The 19,859-nt window shown below is 45.4% G+C and overlaps 2 protein-coding genes across 11 annotated transcripts in view; one reads left to right on the forward strand and one right to left on the reverse strand.

Annotated features, from left to right (window-relative positions):
- PIP5K1B (phosphatidylinositol-4-phosphate 5-kinase type 1 beta) overlaps positions 1-14,186 on the forward strand; it is a 306,214-nt gene extending 292,028 nt beyond the window's left edge. For all 10 annotated transcript variants that reach the window (XM_009456691.5, XM_063788530.1, XM_063788522.1 and 7 more), the window contains one exon: positions 13,457-14,186. In XM_009456691.5, coding sequence (XP_009454966.1) covers positions 13,457-13,459 — 3 coding nt within the window. In that variant the 3' untranslated portion in view covers positions 13,460-14,186. The remainder of the gene's footprint in view (positions 1-13,456) is intronic.
- A 3,312-nt stretch (positions 14,187-17,498) lies between these two features.
- Positions 17,499-19,117, reverse strand: PRKACG (protein kinase cAMP-activated catalytic subunit gamma). Its single transcript, XM_528314.8, has one exon. The coding sequence runs from the start codon at positions 19,084-19,086 to the stop codon at positions 18,031-18,033; it is 1,056 nt and encodes a 351-aa protein (XP_528314.3). The 5' UTR covers positions 19,087-19,117; the 3' UTR covers positions 17,499-18,030.
- Between the last annotated feature and the right edge of the window lie 742 nt (positions 19,118-19,859).

The raw sequence follows: 19,859 nt of genomic DNA on the forward strand, positions 1-19,859 counted from the left end.
TCCAGCTACTTGTGAGGCTGAGGCTGGAGGATCCCTCAGGCCCAGGAGTCTGAGGTTGCAGTGAGCCATGATCTAGTCACTGCACCCCAGCCTAGGCAATGGAGTGAGACACGGTCTCTAAAAAAATTGAAAGAAAAGAAAGAAAAGAAGGAAAGGAAGGATGGAAGGGAAGAAGGGAAGGGAAGGGAAGGGAGGGGAGGGGAGAAAGAAAGAGAGAAAGAGAGAGAGAAAGAAAGAGAAAAGGAAGGTTTCCAAAGTATCTACCGTTGTTTCTCCAAATTTTGCTGTTTAATCACCTCCTGTACCATAAACTTTCACATTCTTTAAACTTAAATTTTATGGCAGTACATCTAGAAAGTCCTGCACCATTAACTTGTAATTCCAGAATGTGTTTTCATGCTGGAAAATTTTATTTTTTGTTTTGCGTGCTCTTCTAGATCAGAAAGGGTACAGCTCATTGCCCTCCCTTCAGTATTTTCATTTGCATCTGCATTATGAAAAAGCAAATGGAGGCCGGGCACAGTGGCTCATGCCTGTAATCCCAGCACTTTGGGAGGCCGAGGCGGGCAGATCACCTGAGGTCGGGAATTCGAGACCAGCCTGACCAACACAGAGAAACCCTATCTCTACTAAAACTACAAAATTAGCTAGGCGTGGTGGTGCATGCCTGTAATCCCAGCTACTCAGGAGGCTGAGGCAGGAGAATGGCTTGAACCTGGGAGGCAGAGGTTGCAGTGAGCCAAGATTGTGCCATTGCACTCCAGCCTGGGCAACAAGAGCAAAACTCCGCCTCAAAAAAAAAAAAAAAAAAAAAGAAAGAAAGAAAATGGAGAAGAAAAGCACAAGAAAGGAAAACCAATCTTGCCTTTGCATTGTCTCTTTTTTCCTTTTGACATAATTTGAGTGCTCTGAATCACAGCCATCTTTATCTGAAGGGCAGTTGGAAGCTTCTCTAGTGACTTCCTGTACAGTGTTGTCACCAAACGTGGTCAGGTTTCTCTTGTAATGCTGCTTCTCCTTTAAGATAGCATTTCTCTATTAGTAGTTGTAGCCTAATCCCCTAGTGCTTTTATTTATACAGTAATGTATAATACCATTTACCTTTGTGTAAAAATACATAAGTTTAAACCCAAATGACGTATGCCCACCAGATAACATATGAAATATCCTTTTAAGGATCCATCCACTCATTATGTGTGTGTGCATTAGGCTAGCTCTCCTGCTTTTTCCTGTAACTCAACATGAAATTAAAAAGGATTGGTGAGTTGAAAAGGCAGCTAATTGTTCCATCATCCTTAGTGAGACATTTAGTTCAGATTTTATGTATCTAGTTATTCTGCATGGCTTTTTAAAGGCCATTCACCTTCACACTGTAGAGTTCCGAGCTATTTGACTCATTTTCAAATATTCAAATCAAGGGAAGTGTTTTCTAAGATGATTTTATCCAGTGACCAAAGATGTGTTTTTCATTGAATTTTGAGTTGATGACACAGATTAGGGTATTTAAAAGAATACACAGAGATGAGCAGGCTGTATTGATTTAAAATGGGCAATCATGCAGTCTTCATAATAGAGCAAGATTCTACTTTGTAAATAGTCCCAGATATTCTAAGGCACCGGATGCTGTCACAGTGGCTGTTATTTCCGTTTCTAAGGCGGCTTCTTTGCCTGATGTAGAATGCAATTTGGTTTTCGTGGAAAGAGGAACAACCAACAAAAAGCCATTTCTGCTGAAAAGTGTATTGGGAGAGAATATCCTTTTATGACTAGCTGGGAATGGCTGGGTAAGTGGGAGATAATGGGATTGCTTTTTTAATAATATAGAAGTTTGAAAGATGGCTGCCACAAAACAGTGACTTCCTTGCTTCTACTATTCATACCCAAGGTTTTGCCCTTACACTTTCCATATTAACATCCTCTCAATAATATGTACTTTCATCCAGTTTTGCTTCTCTGCAAAATGGCTGTTTGAAATACAAAAATAGCTGTGAGCAAAGGAGAAGAAACAGTTAAGCTGTTTTTTAGCCACGCCAGTATTGGAGATTAGCGCTCTGATGGGCAGCTGTTGGACGGCTTGATTATTTAATGTGTTTTCAGGGTAGTTAATAATACTCTTTGATCATGGGAAGAAGGGTGGCAGAGAAGTGAAAATGATTGAATTAACAGCTTATCATACTATTATGTATGGAAAAAGCGTGAGAAAGAGAAGAAAAACACTTTAAATTAGGTCACAGGGGTCTTAGAAAATTCAGTGGAACTTTTTTGGCAAAAGAAACTGCATTTCTGGATTTGAATCCTTCGGCATTGAGGTTAATGACTTATATTGGGTCTCTTTAATCATTCCTTGTTGGAGCCAGTATCCGCTGCTTCAAGGGGTGTTTATTTGAAACAGTGGCATTTCTTATTCCTTCTCAGGAGAGAACTGGATCCCCTACCAACCAAAGATGCTGCTCGGGTTTTTGGTAGATTTTAGTGAGAGCAGAGTAGGAAGGAGAAAAGACAAACACTGCGTTTGGTGTAGAAGGCATTTGACCAGAAGCCCCTTTCCTTCTGCCAGGTGATCACATTGTTGAGAATTGAAGAGATTTTGGAAAGGATAAATTAGGGCCCTTGTTTATTTCCAGAAATGCTTGGCCCCTAAGTTATTGACAAATAATATTTCTAAGACATGTGGAAGAGCTGAGAAAATGGACCTCCCATTGCCCGAGTCTCACAGCATCTACAAGTTATTCCCATTCTTGAAATAAAAGTGACGCAAGCTTCAAATTAATGAGGCAACCTGTCAATCTAGATTAGGAGGTCACCCATAGGATTTTTTTAAAAAACAAACAGCATTAAACTGCTGTTTAAGGATTAGCATAGGGAATTCCAGCTGGAGTTATAAAGGCACACTGGCTTTCCAATTCAATTAGGCTCAGAGTTAGCAATTGAATGACAGTTTGCAGGGCTGCAGTAGCTTTTTTTCTTTTTTTTTTTTCTGTTAGGTCCTAGCTTTACAGTGATTCTTGGCTTGCAGGCTAGCTTGATTTCTACTTTCTTTTTTTCTTTTTTCTTTTCTTTTTTTTTTTTTTTTTCAGACAGGCTATCTCTGTTGCCCAGGCAGAAGTGCAGTGGTGTAATCTTGGCTCACTGCAACCTCCACCTTCCAGATTCTAGTGACTCTCCTGCCTCAGCCTCCCAAGTAGCTGGGACTACAGACTCACACCACCATGCCTGGCTGAATAGAGATGAGGTTTCCCCATGTTGGCCAGGCTGGCCTCGAATTCGACCTCAAGCGATCCGCCCACCTCGGCCTCCCAAATTGGGATTACAGGCATGAGCCACTGCACCCGGCTGATTTCCACTTTCTTAAAAGCTAGTTCTGCTCCAGTTTGCCTGGGTCTTTTATTATTATACATCCAGGTGCGGGTTGCCCCTCATTTTTCATTCTTTTCCTCCTAAGACTGGCCTCTCTTCCCTTCCCTTATCCCTCTAGACTCTTCCTATTGCTTCTCTTTGTGGTTTCTATTTTTGTCTTCCTTGTCAGAGAAAGCCAGTGTTTGCCATTTTCCGGAAACTTTCCAACTCTTGGGAATAGTGTTTGAGGAAGAACAGCCTGTAATGGTGTGAACTTGGGGTCTGCGAGGCCCTGAGCCTGCAGAAAACAAACAGCAGACTTAGAAAGAACCAGATTAGAACAAACAAGAACTTTTAGGAAAACAAGTTTAGATCACACCCATGGACCTAGTAAACAGGACTGTTCTCATTCACGCCATTTCCCCTTCTGGGCTCTGAGGGGGAATGGGAAAATACTTAAGGACTATTCGGTTTATAAAAAATAAAGCCCCCCAAGTGTGATGAGTGGCACGAGTAGGAGTAGGCAGCTGAGGGCCTGGCTTCCCGTGGTCTGCTTCTGCCTATGCTGGTTTCCAAGGCCTGCTATCACAAATGACCACAGACAGAAATGGATTGTCTCACAGTTCTAGAGGCCAGATGTCTGAAATCAAGGTGTCAGTAGTGCCACACTTCCTCTGAAGGCTCCAGGGGAGGATCCTTCCCTCCCTCTTTTAGCCTCTGGTGGCTCCACATGTCCCTTGATCCTTTGATCTGTGTCACTGCCGCCATGTTCATATGGCCTTCTTCCCTGTGATGTTCTGTGCCTCTGTGTGGCCTCTCTTCTTATAAGGATGTCAGTCATTTGATTTAGGGTTCACCCTAATCCAGTATGACCTCATCTTAACTAATTACATCTGCAAAGACCCTATTTCCAGATAAGGTTACAGTCTGAGGCTCCAAGTGGATAAGAATATTGGGGGGACACAATTCAGCCCACCCCTCTACCTTACCGAGGGACCTGTGAATCAACTGCTTCTTACCACACATAGCCTCGTTTTCCTGTTCACTTCACTTCTCCCTGGTTGTCACTGTGACGTTAGGTAGATGTTTCCAAATTAGTTTGTATTCCTCACAAAGAGGTATCAGGTAAATGACTATATGAACAGAGTCAGTCACCTGTTGGGGACATAATTTGTGTTCGAAGTAAAATCCCTGGGGGTGGACTGAGGCATTGGTATTTTTTAAACCTCTACACTTATCCAGAGCTGAGATCCCCTGAGCTTATTAACAGGGTCCTTCAGCTCTGAGCATCCTGGAATTCTTGTATGCTAATGTAAGGGGGAACCGTGTGACTCCCCTGGCAAGATAGCTGTCCCATTACACGTGCCTCTAATGTAGAAGCAAAGCCTAGGAAGCTCCTACACCCTCAAGTTTATGAACTGGGCTTGCCAATGAGTTCCTGCTTTCAGCAAGCCCTCTACTGCCACCTACTGATAATCAAGGCGGGGAAGGAGTGATGGAGCCCCTAGAGTTGAAACGTAATGAAGAGCAAGTGTGTGTCTCAATGGAGTTCCCACTCCATGTACTTGATTGTAGCCTTTCAGTGTTGTACGTGCAAGGTCAGCAGGCGGCGGGGGTATGTCCTTCAGAGGTCAAAGGCAGCTTACTCTGACAGGCCCAGCTCCACCACCTTTCAAGTTGGACTGGAGGCTACAATTACAATGTGGTGCAAAAATGAAGGTGTTACCTTCCCTCAGGTCCAAGTGTGCCCCCCTCATCCATCAAGGCCAGTTCTGCTTGAGCCTTTTTGAAAGGCTCCCTTGGCAGATTGGGGATTCAATGCAGAAAATGCTTCTTTCTACTGTTTAGGCAGCAATTTTAACAAAGTATCAACAAATCTGGGGTGGAGAAAGCCATTCTTCACCTTCAGTCTTCCACAGGTCCTCGCCTACAGCCATGGAACTCCCAGGTGATTGTGGCTTTTGAAGTAACTTTAGTAGAGAACAGAATTAAATATAATAAGATAAAAATATGTGGGGTTTTTTAAAAGACTTCCTAAATCCCAGTGATTGCTATTTTATTAGTTTTCTAGGGCTGCTGTAACAAAGTACCCCAGATTTGGTGTCTTGAACAGAAATTTCTTTTCTTGTCATTCTGGAGGCCAGAAGTTCAAGATCAAGGTGTTGGCAGGGTGGATTCCTTCTGAGGGCTGTGAGGCAGGGATCTGTTCTAGCCTCTCGCTGGTTTGTAGGTGGCCTTCATCTCCCTATGTCTTCACATCACATCTTCCCCGTGTACGTGTCTGTATCCAAAATTCCCCTTTGCATAAGGACATCAGCCATATTGAATTAGGGCCCAACCTGTGGCCTCGTTTTAATCTGATTACCTCTATAAAGACCCTGCCTCCAAATAAGGTCACATTCTGTGGTGACAACAGTTAGGACTTTTAACATAGAAATTTTAGGGGAACACAGTTTAGCCCGTAACAGCTACTTGGGTGTTTTTGTAAAGGAAAATGCCGCCGAGGAAAGTGCTGAGATGGAAAAGGCTTGATGGGGGCACAACTTTTTTTTTTTTTTTTCTTTTTTTGATGGAATCTTCCTCTGTCACCCAGGCTGGAGTGCAGTGGCGCAATCCTGGCTCACTGCAACCTTCACCTCCCAGGTTAAAGTGATTCTCGTGCCTCAGTCTGCTGAGTAGCTGGGAATTATAGGCGCACGCCACCACACCCGGCTAATTTTTATTTATTTTTTTTTTTGTAACGACAGGGTTTCACCATGTAGGCCAGGCTGGTCTCGAACTCCTGACCTCAGGTGATCCACCTGCCTCGGCCTCCCCAAGTGCCAGGATTACAGGTGTGAGCCACCACACCCAGCCTGGGTGTGCAGCTTCTAATTTCCACCCTCTGGGTCTTGGCAGAGGGCCTCTGGTGTATTCCTTCCTGTGGGTGAGAGAGAAGCCAGTGGCGTTGTCCTCAGGCAGTGCCCCTTTTCAAATGAAACCAGTACCATATTCCCCCCCCCACATTTTTCAAATGTGGCTGAAGCAGGGGTCAGAGTGGATTGTGTTGCAGCAACAGATCTATGTGATGTGTTAGATGATAAGGTGTATCAGTCCATTTTCACACTGCTATAAACAACTACCCAAGACTGGGTAATTAATAAAGGAAAGCGGTTTAATTAACTCATAGTTCCACATGACTGGGGAGGCCTCAGGAAACTTACAATCATGGCAGAAGGTGAAGGGGAAGCCAGGCACATCTTACATAGTGGCAGGAGAGAGACGGAAGTGGCAATCACCAGACATTTTCAAACAACCAGATCTCATGAGAACTCTGACATGACAACGGCAAGGGGGAAGTCTGCCCCCATGAATCAATCGCCTCCCACCAGACCACTCCCCCAACACATGGGGATTACAATTTGACATGAGATTTGGGTAGGGACACAGAGCCAAACCATATCATGAGGTAACCACCCAGATTTACAATTAGCAGGAGTCACTCAAGTGCTGAAAAGTCCACTGCAGAACTGTCCGCCAGTATAAATCACTGATGCTCTCAGGCTTCTCTTGGGTCCTTAGGAAACAAATTAATCAGTCAGGGAGCTGTGTTAAAATGTTACCACATTAACAGTTTTGAAATGAGAGGCCAAATCTTAAATCCATCCCAGGAGACGGCACAGATGAGTGTCAGCTGCGTCTTGGGTCTGCTCTCACCTTATGGCTCATCTACCTGCTGCTTGGTGTGGGATGCTTTAATGAGGCATCTGGAGGCCGGCAGGAGGCCTGGCACTCCATGTGCTGCCAACATCCCAGAATTCAACCAACAGTCTACCAGATCAGGAACAAAATAGCTGTCTTCATCCCAATTGTACATATCCTTCAAGGATGGCGAAAGTCCTGCCTTCTGCCTCAAGGCTTCTCGGTTGAAGCCTTGTAGTCCCTGGTCCTTGGAAGAGAGTAACTTCACCTCTAATGCTGAGTCCAAATATATTTTTTAAGTACAAAGGTAGGAAATTTGGACCTGAGCGTGCCTAAGTTTCCTTTCGGCAATGCAGTTCCATAGCACTGTGATTTTCTTCTGTTCACACTGCTATGTCCTGATTCTGCAGCACTAGCACGTGTATTTGTTTCCATGCCTAACAAAATGGTGAGCTTTTGGGTCCCTGCTACTACTGGAATCCAATACAACGAGAAATCCCCCACTGTACTACATCCCCAAATGATTGTGCCTTGTGAAGTAATTCCCAATAGAGGATAGATATGAATATAATAAAATATAGAGCTTTATTTAAAAAAAAGAGAGAGAGAGAGACTCTGGACTTCCCAGAACCCAAAGGTGATACCTTGTGTTTAAAACTTAGGGATCTCAACCAGGCATGGTGGCTCATGCCTGTAATCCCAGCACTTTAGGAGGCCGAGAGGGGCCTATCACTTAAGTCCAGGAGTTCAAGACCAGCCTGGGCAACATGGTGAAACCCCATCTCTACTAAAAATGCAAAAATTAGCTGGGCATGGAGGCGCATACCTGTAATCCCAGCTACTTAGGAGGCTAAGGCACGAGAATCACTTGAACGCAGGAGGCGGAGGTTGCAGTGAGCCAAGATCATGCTGTTGCTCTCCAGCCTGGGTGACAAAGGGAAGCTCTGTCTCAAAAAATAATAGTAAAATAAAAATCAGGGATCTCTGGGAAAGAAATCGGGTGAACCCAGAGATGAAGGGGACCCCGGAGCCGAGGAGATGATGTTGGGGTGAGATATCCTGAGCCTTAATATGGATTTGTGGTGATGTGTGAGTTTTGACTAACGTGGGCAGAGGGAGGCGGGATGAGTTGATGTGATCTCATGGCAACCAGAGGAACATCAGACAAAAGAATCAGGACAATAGAAATAGAAAGGAAACAGAGCAGACCTGGAAAAAAAGAGAATTCAGAATTGATGACAGAAACAGGAGCTGTGTGTAGGAAAATGAAACACGGGACTAAGCCTACGATGGCCGAGAGAAAAGCTGATGCTTTCGTCAAAGATATTTGGGACAAAGAATTTCAACTTGAAACCAAAGTGAGGATTTCCTGGACACCAGAGAAAGCTCTTGCTTTAATAAGGCCTCAGGACTGAAACCTGAGGTAATTATAGTTAAAAAAAAAAAAAAAAAAAAAAAAGGTGGGGGCTATCACCCCAAGGGTTGACTGCTCAGGGATCATGGAGACCTCACAGGACTTGTCAGTGCTGTTCATCTTGGCCAACCTAACTGTGGTGAAGTTCTGCCTCTCTCAGCACTGCCCTAAAACTCCCTCACACCACATCCCAGATGTTCAGAAATTCTCGATGTGTTTGTAAGCCAGTCGGTTGTTGGGGGCAAGGGTGTCAAGGGAAGGCTTGAGAAAGGCAAGCAGGAGTGGAAGGAATGAGTCTAGGAAAAAAGTTTCTTGGAAAAGAAACTCCTCACCTTCTCATGCCCTTCCTGTGGCTCTGAAAAGTAAACCGAGGCCATCTGAGTTGGGAAGCCCTCCTGGGAGTGTTTCCTGCCTGGGCTCCCCTCCAGGGGATCCGACTTCACAGTACAGTCAGCCCCCCTAGAAAGGGCTTCTGGGTTAATTAGTGGACAGATTGCTTTTGATTTGCTGTTTTCCCTTATTGCTCTGTATTAGTGTTTAATTATTTAATTTTAAATAACTTTTTAAAATAAATGTTTAAAATTATTTAATTTTAATATTGAAAAGCTTTGTAATCTCTGACCCCTTGTGTACGTACTATTGTGTAGTTTCAATCATAGAATCAAGCATTTTATTTTAGGTAGAAATAAAAATACACCTTTCTCTTTCTTATACCCCAACATATGTGTGGGATGAATAACACTGGGATTTAGGCTGAAATACTCTACTTTTACTTTTTATGGCAACTATTACGACACTTTTTACTGTCAGGTATCAGAATTTTAAATAGTTCATGAATTCTCAGAGTATCTCAGTGCATAGGCAAAAATGCTGCACCTTTGTGGGCGTGTGTGTGTGTGTGTTTGTGTGTGTGTGTATGTGTGTGTGTGTACAGAGGTTCAGCTGGGGACAGAGCTGAAATGTCACTCCAGGGTCTGTAGTCTCTGAGCTCCTCTGCCAAAGCACCAGCGCTGAGAGGGAGGAACTTCACCACAGTTAGGTTGGCCAAGATGAACAACACTGACAAGTCCCGTGAGGTCTCTGATCCCTGAGCGGTCAAACCTTATTTCAGTCTCTACACCCATTCGGTCAGGATGGGTCTGAATCTTGGTTGACCTTGAGGAGAACCTGCTAATCTTTTGGGCAATAATGCCCTGAAGAGTCCATCTGCGTGCTGGGGAGCAGAAGGGACTTCTGCGTGTACCACACTTTGAAGAATGAGCTCAAGCTATGAGTTAGTTTCCTTCCAGGGTAGAGAACTGATGTTTTTGTCTCTGCAGTGATGGCTAATATAGGACTCCTGAGTTATGAATTTGAAGGAAGGAAAATTATGGCACCTTTTATGCTAAGGAAGGAATAATAAAATGGTTTCTGCATACTTCTCACTGTGGCCATGTTTACAAGCAAGAAGACGCTGTGCTTTCAGATCCCACAGATACCTCTCCATCTCATTTTAACAGGGTTATAAATTAATGCAAAACAGACACGTTCATGTATCCAGATCATGTCATCCAAGAATTACATTACAACATGGGTGGAGAGTTGGCAGTGCTCACCCAATTTTGACATTCTTGAGCCCTGAGGGTGAGAGTGAGTGTTTATAGGAGCTTATAGAAACTTCTATGACATCCTTAGTTTAAAAAAAAAAAACTAAACTAAACTTCCTGTGTGCATGCAAAGGACATTTTATGACCAAAGCTGGAAATCATTCTTTATTTTTAATACTGAGGAGAGTATCTTTTATTATTATAAGACCCTGTGTGTTTTTTTATTAAACTATAAATTTAACCAATTTTATGAGAGACATCAAGGTATTAAATTCTTTTCAGATCGTTCCCGTTGCATAAGTCACCAACTGTTTACAGTATTCTGAGTTATTCAGTGGTATAAATTTACAGCAATTTATTTTATTTTATTTTATTTTATTTTTGATATAGAGTTTTGCTCTTGTTGCCCAGGCTGGAGTTCAATGGTGCGATCTCAGCTCACCACAACCTCCGCCTCCCAGGTTCAAGCAATACTCCTCCCAAGTAGCTGGGATTACAGGCATGCGCCACCACACCCGGCTAATTTTGTATTTTTAGTAGAGATGGGGTTTCTCCATGTTGGTCAGGCTGGTCTCGAACTCCTCCCGACCTCAGGTGATCCACCTGCCTCGGCCTCCCAAAGTGCTGGGATTACAGGCATGAGCCACCACACCCGGCCTTTACAGACAATTTTTAATAGGATCTTGTGGTTGAAACAGAACTTCATAGTCATCTGGCCCAAGCTACCCACAAGTGCCCAAGTCCTCTCTACTGACCACCACAAGTGCCTTCTGGGTGCTGGGTCAGGATAAACAGTTTCTGCCTCAGCTCTCCTGGGGCTGATCCCTAAGTGACAGCAACTGCTCCTTCTTTAGTGACCACTCATTTCTTTCTTCTTTTTTTTTTTTTTTTCTTTAGAGACAGGGTCTCTCTCCGTCACCCAGGCTGGAATGCAGCGGTGTGATCATAGCTCACTATAGGCTCAAACTCCTGGGCTTAAGCAATCCTCCCACCTTAGCCTTCTGAGTAGCTGGGACCACAGGCACATGCCACCACACCCAGCTAATTATTTGATTTTATTTTTTATTTTTGTAGAGACAGGGTCTCACTATGTGGCCAAGGCTGTTCTTGAACTCCTGGGCTCAGCCCCACAAAGTGCTGGGATTATAGACGTGACCCACCATACCCAGCCCACTCATTTTTTTTACTCCGGTTAAAAAGCACTTCTAGCTTGAGAAAAAACTGGCTTCCATGCAATTGTCCTGGGTTCTGGCTTCTGGGATCATTCTCAACCACTGAGTCTCAGCAGATGGCATGCTGGGCCCATGTATCTAGGGAGGGCTTGCATCATGTACACATGACATGTGCTGGGGGAGGACATAAATTTCAGGATCCTTAATGAAGAAAGTGTGGAGGGGGTGCAGCTTTACAACTCTATGCCCTTCACACATTCTGAGATTCCACTCACCTCCCGACCCCAGGATCACAGCATCTGTGCCACTATTGCTGGTGACAGTGTCACATCTTTCAGCAATACTGGGACTAAACTAATACCTAAGCTTTTCTTCCCTGAGGCTAGTCTTCAGAGACTCAAAGACAACTATTAAGCCCTGTCTCTACCTCTCCTATTTTCTAGACCAAAAAGCCCAGGCCTTTCGCCATTCCCCTGGGGTCCTGGCTCCAGGGCCCTTCACTGGTGGATCTCCTCAGGCATCACTCAGGTTACTCACTGTCCCTCTCAGAGTCTGGCACTGGAAGTGAGACACAGAACTCCAGTGTGATCTATAGAACGAGGAAAGCAAAACTATCACCTCTTTTTGTTTTTATTCTGCTTTGTTTTTTAAGAACGCAGGACTTCTAAATCTAATCAGTAGGACCTCATCATTTTATGTGGGTTATTTTGTATGTCACTGGTTTTGTGAGAGACCTGCACCATACATCAAAGTTATCAGACTGAGGCTGAATGAAATCCACCAGTCCACCTTAAAGACAGCTATCCTGGGAATGTGGGCAACGTCCCACTTGCCCACTGCTATAGCTTATAGCACCTTACACTCACCTCTTCCTACAGATTATTTTTGAGTAACAGCGTGACCATGTTGTGCATTTACAAGCAAACCTTTCTAGCTTAGGTGAATGAGAAGGAGCGGCCAACGTATAAAACAAAATAGTAAGTTCATAAAAATTACAGTGCACAATAGGCTCAGATAAAATATTAATTGTTAAACAGAATTCCCTGTATGTGACATGTTCTCTTTCCTAATAATTTTCAGTTATTTCAAACTTTTTACTTAAGTTTTTTCAAGCCTCCAATTAAAGGTGCTGAGCTGCACCAGTCTCTGTGACCCCCAGCTCCAACCTTCTTCACTACAATTTTGGGGGTACTAGCACATGCCAGGTACAGTACTCAATTATAAATATATGATTTGTGTATATCGTGTGTGTGTAAAACACTTCATTTTCCCCATGGAAAAATTTATCCCTCACCACCACCCTATAAAGTAGAGTTTGTTACCTCCACTTTATAGATGAAACAATAAGGTTCCAAGAAGATGTTGCATAATATTCTACAGATGAAATAATTAGGAAATCAGGCCGGGTGAGGTGGCTCACGCCTGTAATCCCAGCACTTTGGGAGGCCAACGTGGGCGGATCACGAGGTCAGGAGTTCAAGACCATCCTGGCTAACACAGTGAAACCCCATCTCTACTAAAAATACAAAAAATTAGCCAGGCGTGATGGCAGGCAGCTGTAGTCCCAGCTACTCGGGAGGCTGAGGCAGGAGAATCTCATGTACGTGGGAGGCAGAGGTTGCGGTGAGCTGAGATCTTGCCACTGCACTCCAGCCTGGGCAACAGAGTGAGACTCCATCTAAAAACAAAATAGGAAATCAGATGATTTGACCCAATGTGTCTGTCTCTAAAGGCTGAATATAATATTGCTTTCCCCACATATATCATAGTGCTGCTGTCACACGTTGAGTTAGCTGGCTCTGATTTTAAATAGCTACCATTTAAATAGCTACCATTTGCTGAACATATTGTTACCACCCAGCCACAGTGATATTGTTTGGAAAAAAACATTTACAAGTTCAAGGCCATGTTCAAGTTGTTCTTTTTGGCTTCAGATCTAATATACCACAGCACATCCCCTCATCCCTGTGCACTTGGAGGGCAGGAGGGTGTCTTAGTCAGTGTTGCTTCCTTCCAAGTCCCGAGCACAGTGCTGTGATGTAGTCAGGACTCAATCTTGATAAACATTGGTGTAATTAACAGGTTTCAGGTCCACCAAAGAAGTATATGCTATGCTGATCATTGCAGAAGAATCCCAAACATAATGCACCCCATTTTCCAGACACAAGTGATTGGGAGAAATAACGAACTTATGTTGCAACTCATGGGGAGAGGTTACAAACTGATGCCAAAATCTAGTCTCACACCTGCTTTTTTGCTCCCCCCAGTAAGTGAAAATGGTGATCACCTAAGCACATGGATGAGACGTGAGCACAGTTATGGCAGAGAAGTTTCTCCGCACCAGAATTATCCACAGCAACTTGGCTGAGCCCCACTACACACAGAGAAATCATCAACCTGACTTAAGAGTTTTCAAGATGTCAACTTCAGGCTGATCAGCAGATGGGATGTGAAAAATACTACCCTATTCTATCATTTGCTGTTGCTTGCTGAACTGTGAAGAACTGCATGAACTACATTTAAGCTGCTTTCTATACCATTGCCAATCACCTTTTTGGAGTTGGAAGTGCTATTTTCCTATGGACTTTTGCATTATTTCATTGTGCATGCATCCAGTGATTATACATAAGCAACATATGTAATCTGCTTATATATTTTTAAAAATCCATCCACACACATGGTAAATTAAGTATAAATTCTTTTGCAAAATTATAGTTCATGTCATTGAAAGTTTAAATTGGTTTCGTTTAAAGATCAATATACTAGGTCTGCCTATACTTTATAGAAAACTAGCTTCTATAAAGATATTTTCACTGTTTACTAGTGAAATGAGAAAAGCAAAGCTATTTATAAAAGGCCTTATGTCGTGTACATACATTGTCTTTGAAATATTTGTGATCTAGTTTATTGCTTGTAAAAGAGAAATTATATAATTTATTTAGTAAATACTACTGTAAACTATAGTTTTGTGAGAGAAATAAAATATTTTGTTCTCAATTGTGGTGGTACATCGATTCCAGTGATTTATGGTCTTTACATTTCTTTTATTAAAAATAACCCAAATACTCCTCATTTGAGATATTCAGAAATCCTAAATAAACTGAATTTCATGATGGATAAAAATGGGAAAAACTTCAATAGCAGCTTCTGCTGAACTCATCCAAAGACTTTCCCAAATGTCCTGGTATATTAGTCAGCTTTCACTATGTTATGCTATGGTAACAAACAATCCCAACATCATAGGAGCTTTCACCAACATAGTTTTACGTCTCCCTCACATGTGGGGACCAGCTGCAGCTCTGCTCCAAGAGTCTTCTTCATTCTGGGGTCCAGAGCAGCCCCTATGTGGGACAGGCAACTTTCATGGCAGTAGAAAAAGAGCAATGGTGGAACCAATGAGAGCTCACAAAGCTTCTGTCTCAGTGCAGCTGACAGCATTTCTACTTGCATTCCATCCACCAACGTGAGTGACATTGACAGGTCTGGAGTCAAAGGTGTGGGATGTACACTTCTCACATGGGAATGGACTCAGCAATGAATATTTTAATTAATTAATACAGTTTACACCACCTGGTAAGTGTCCCTAGCAACAGAGACATAAGAGGTTAAGAGAAAAATCATTAGAAAGCAAAATGATCAAGGCTGCAGAAAGATATTCCTGATGAGTAAGATGCTCAGTGTTAAATACTTCGAGTTAAAACAAGCTGATTCTTGTAAGCAAGCATGCTGTAAACTTTTGTAAATGTAGCCCAGAGCCATAGTTACTCAGCATAAGTAGCAGTTTCACCTGCAGAGTCAGTGCTGGAAAGCTAGGATGTCTTACATCCTAGGTTAGGATGTCAACAGGGAATTCTGCAGAAGTGGATGATTGAGGATCCTCTGCCTCTCTCTAGTATTCATATGTGCTACCACTCTCCCTTACTACATGGGTTTTCATAGGTGAACCCCACTCTTCCCCCCTCCCATTTGTAAATCTACCCATTTAAGCAGGGTGCTTAGCCTAGGACCCACTGATTTCTAGAAGAGTCATAGATAAATGTTAATAGGGCCATGAAATCATATACGCAAGTTGGGTATGCTTTTGTGTATATGGGGTGTTTTTTTTTCATGAAGAGAAAGACTATACTTCTTATCAAATTCACAGTGACCTGGACCCAAGAAATGTTAAGAACCTTTATTTTAAGACCTAACTCAAAAGCCATTTCAATACCATGAGGCTGTGATCCTCAAAACTCTATCCCCACTTGAATCACCTGTGGCCTGCCTGTGTTGTCTCACCTGTCTCAAAAAACCTCAACATTTTCAACCATTTTTTAATGACTGAGGTATAACTTACATATGCTAGAGTGCACAGCTATGAACTGTATAGTCCAGTGAATTTTTACATATGTGTAGACCCATGTGCCCAGCACCTAAAGCGCATAGAAAACATTTGCAGCTAACCTACTGGCTTTTTTTTTTTTTTTTTTTTTTTGAGACAGAGTCTCGCTCTGTCGCCCAGGCTGGAGTGCAGTGGTGCAGTCTCAGCTCACTGCAACCTCTGCATCCTGGGTTTAAGCAATTCCCCTGCCTCAGCCTCCCGAGTAGCTGGGATTACAGGCACCTGCCACCATGCCTGGCTAATTTTTTGTGTTTTTAATAGAGACAGGGTTTCACCATGTTGGCCAGGCTGGTCTTGAACTCCTGACCTCGTAATCCGCCCGCCTTGGCCTCCCAAAGTGCTGGGATTACAGGCGTGAGCCACCGTGCCCGGCCACCTGCTGGCTCTTTCATGTCCCCTCTCCACCAATGCCATCCTCAAAGGTCACTATTATGACTTCCAGCATCATAGATTAGTTTTGCCAGTTCTTTTTAAACAAAACTTTATTGGTAATAGTTGGTTTTTTGTTTAGTTGTATTGAGACAGAGTCTCACTCTGTCACCCAGGCTGGAGTGCAGTGATGCGATCTCGGCTCACTGCAACCTCTGCCTCCCAGGTTCAAGCGATTCTCCTGCCTCAGTCTCCCAAGTACATGTGCATGCCACTACGCCCAGCTATTTTTGTATTTTTTAGTAGAGACGAGGTTTTGCAATGTTAGCCAGGCTGTTCTCAAACTCCTGACATCAAGTGATCCACTTGCCTTGGCCTCCCAAAGTGCTGGGATTACAGCACCCGGCCTTATTGGTAATAGTTTTGACATACGTTTACAACAGCACACTGTTCAAGAGGAAATCTCATCTTTTCACAGCAAGTAGGTCGAATCACCCTGAGCCCACCTGGGGCCCCACCCCAGGCCTGAGAGCTCCTCCTGGGATGGGGAGAAGTGATGAGAGGGGGAAATATGAAGATGAATGAGGTGGCTCGCCAGCAGCTCCTCACTTTTCTATTAAGAAAGAAAACAGGCCAGGGGCGGTGGCTCACACCTGTAATCCCAGCACTTTGGGAGGCCAAGGCAGGTGGATCACCTGAGGTCAGGAGTTCAAGGCCAGCCTGGCCAACGTGGCAACACCTCGTCTCTACTAAAAATACAATAATTAGCCGGGGATGGTAGTGGGCCCCTGTAATCCCAGCTACTCGGGAGGCTGAGGCAGGAGAATCGCTTGAACCCGGGAGGCGGAGGTTGCAGTGAGCTGAGATTGTACCACTGCACTCCAGCCTGGGTGACAGAGTGAGACTTCGTGTCAAAAAAAAAAAAAAAATTGAAAACAGCACGGGGTGGCAGGGGAGAAGAGGTGAAGGATGGCTGACAGCTAAGCTGGAGAGGGGCACCCAGGATGGGAGAAGGCAGAAGCTGCTGGGTGAATAAAACAGGCAGCCCCTCCCCAGCAGCCCTAGCCTTGAACCCTGGGCGATGAGGTGGGGGTGGAGGGGCTGGGCCTCTTCCATGTCCTTTTGCAGGACTGCCTTCCCATAAGGAGAGGCTGGGCATTACAATCTGGCTGAGAATAAAATTAAGGAGTTTCGGGGAAATGCTGCTGTGAAGAAAGACTTGGGCTTGGAACTCCCACTCTGTCTTTTTGGGGGACAACTCCTCTTTGGCAGGGAGTGGGGCAGCTGCTTTTCTGGCTCCCAAAGCCCAAGGGTGAAGAAGAGTCTGCTGGGGAAGAAGAGAGTGGAGCTTCCTAAAAGAACTGAGACCTTTGCAAGAGTGATAGAGGATGCCCCTGGGGAGGGGGGAGGGGGAAATCAGCAGTTCATGGGGGAAGTTCAAACCCCAGAGCCTCCTTCCAAAGTCAGTCGGCTTCCTGGATTTGTTAAAATGGGGAGACACGGGAAGGTGGGAAGGGTGGGAGGGGTGAAAGTAGAGGAAGGAGGAAAGGGGACACTGGTGGAACTTAAATAAGATTTTAATTGTTTTTTGTTTTAATTTTTTATTCTAGAAAACAGCCCACTGAACATGGCACTAAACCTCTCTCCTTCCCAGGCAGGATTACTCCAAAGGGTAGGTGTGCTTTTCATTCATCCTCTCTTAGTAAGTGGTGCCTGTTCAGGGCTGGAGTTCAGTTTGAGCCCCTCTTTCCACACCGTGTCCCTTGATACAACAGCAAGACCTGGCCTGAATAGAGCTGAGAAACTCGTTTAAAACAGGCAGAAGGGGGCTGGGGCAAGGGGGACCCTGTGGGAGGAGAAAGAGAGAAGCACAGAGGGACCAGGAAGGCATGGGGGTGGTGAGGGAGCAGCTGGTGTTTCTGTTCCTCCAAATATCTGGGCTTCCTGCTCCCCCAACCCTGGAGGGTGGGGTGAGGATGAAATTAGATACAAGGAACTCTGGGGCCCTCTGGCTGTTCAATCCAACCCTCCCATCCCCCAAACCACCAAAAACAAAAAGGAAAGAAAACCCACAGGGGCACAAGCACACCCCTAAAACTCAGAAAACTCCTTGGCACACTTCTCATTGATGGAGATCCGGAGCTCCTCCTCCTCGTAGTCGTCAAAGTTACTGGCATCCCCAGGGCCTGTGTACTTCGGGATGAAGGGAGCTTCCACCTTCTTCTCATAGATGGCGATCCAGCTGGTTGTGGCGAACCACTTGTGGTTCTTGATGTCGCCAACCCCGTTCCTGAGGTTTCCGAAGCGCTTGGTGAGGTCCACCTGCAGCAGGCTCCGCAGCAGATCCTTGAGGTCAGAGCTGAGTTTGGAGGGAAACCGCACCCTCCCAGAGACGATCTTCTCGTAGATCTGGATGGGCTGGTCGGCGTAGAAGGGTGAGAAGCCCACGGCCATCTCATAGATGAGCACCCCTAGGGCCCACCAGTCCACGGCCTTGTTGTAGCCTTTGCTCAGGATGATCTCGGGGGCCAGGTACTCTGGGGTCCCGCACAAGGTCCAAGTGCGGCCCTTCACGCGCTTGGCGAAACCGAAGTCCGTCACCTGCAGGTAGCCCTGCTGGTCGATGAGGAGATTCTCTGGCTTCAGGTCGCGGTGGATGAGGTCGAGCGAGTGTAGGTACTGGAAGGCCAGGACGACCTGGGCGGCATAGAAACAGGCATGGGGCTCGCTAAACCTTCCGACGCGCTGTAGGCGGGAGAACATCTCCCCACCGGGCACGTACTCCATCACCAGGTACAGGTAGGAGTTGTCCTTAAAGGAGAACTGGAGTTTGACGAGGAACGGAAAGTCGATCGCCTGCAGGATGCGCTTCTCGTTCAGTATATGCTCGACCTGCTTCATCTTCACCACCTTCTGCTTGTTGAGGATCTTCATGGCGTAGTGGCCGCCGGTCTCCCGGTGCCTCACCAGCATCACCCGCCCGAAGGAGCCCATGCCCAGCGTCCTGAGCCGTTCGAACTGATCCGAGCTGGCGGTGTTTTGAGCGGGGTTTCCCCATCTGTAGAGGAAATCTCCTCTGGCTTTGGCTAGGAACTCGTTCACGCTCTCCTCCTGCTCGGTGTCCTTCTTGGCGGGGGCGTTGCCCATGGCGGTGGTGGCGGCAGGGGCGGGGGTCTCGCGGCGGCGGCGGCGGCGGCGGCAGCGGCGGAGATGGCGCCCCCTGGGGCTGGCTGCGCTGGCTGCGGCGCTGCGACCCCCGCCCGGCCTCCGCTTATATTCCCAGCTACATGGGAGGCTGAGATGGGAGGATTTCTTGAGCCTGGGAGGTCAAGGCTTCAGTGAGCCAAGATCACGCCGCTGCACTCAACAATATGGATAAATCCAAAAGGCATTATGCAAGTGAGAGAAGCCAACTCTAAAGGGGACTTACTGTATGAATCCATTTCTATGACATTCCAGAAAAGGCAAAACTATAGTGTGAGAGAACAGATCAGTGATTGCCAGGGCTTGGGGTTAGGGGACGGTTGGACTATGAAGGGACAGCCTGAGGGAATGTGGGAAGTGATGGGACATGTTTGTATCCTGATTGTGCTGGTGGTTACAGTGTATTGGGTGGTGGTCTACATTTGTTTTAAAACTCATAGAACTGGCCGGGCGCAGTGGCTAAAGCCTGTAATCCCAACACTTTGGGAGGCCGAGGCGGGCGGATCACAAGGTCAGGAGTTCGAAACCAGCCTGACCACCATAGTGAAACCCCGTCTCTACTAAAAATACAAAAAAATTAGCCAGGCGTGGTGGCGCATGCCTGTAATCCCAGCTACTCGGGAGGCTGAGGCAGGAGAATTGCTTGAACCTGGGAGGCAGAGGTTGCAGTGAGCAGAGATCGTGCCACTGCACTCCAGCCTGGGCAATAAGAGTGA

The sequence above is a fragment of the Pan troglodytes genome, chromosome 11 (genome assembly GCF_028858775.2).
Source record: "Pan troglodytes isolate AG18354 chromosome 11, NHGRI_mPanTro3-v2.0_pri, whole genome shotgun sequence".
NCBI classification, from domain to species: domain Eukaryota; kingdom Metazoa; phylum Chordata; class Mammalia; order Primates; family Hominidae; genus Pan; species Pan troglodytes.

Bases quoted from the DNA above. Each gene is read 5' to 3' on its own strand.
- PRKACG (XM_528314.8), bottom strand. From the start codon at position 19,086: ATGGGCAACGCCCCCGCCAAGAAGGACACCGAGCAGGAGGAGAGCGTG.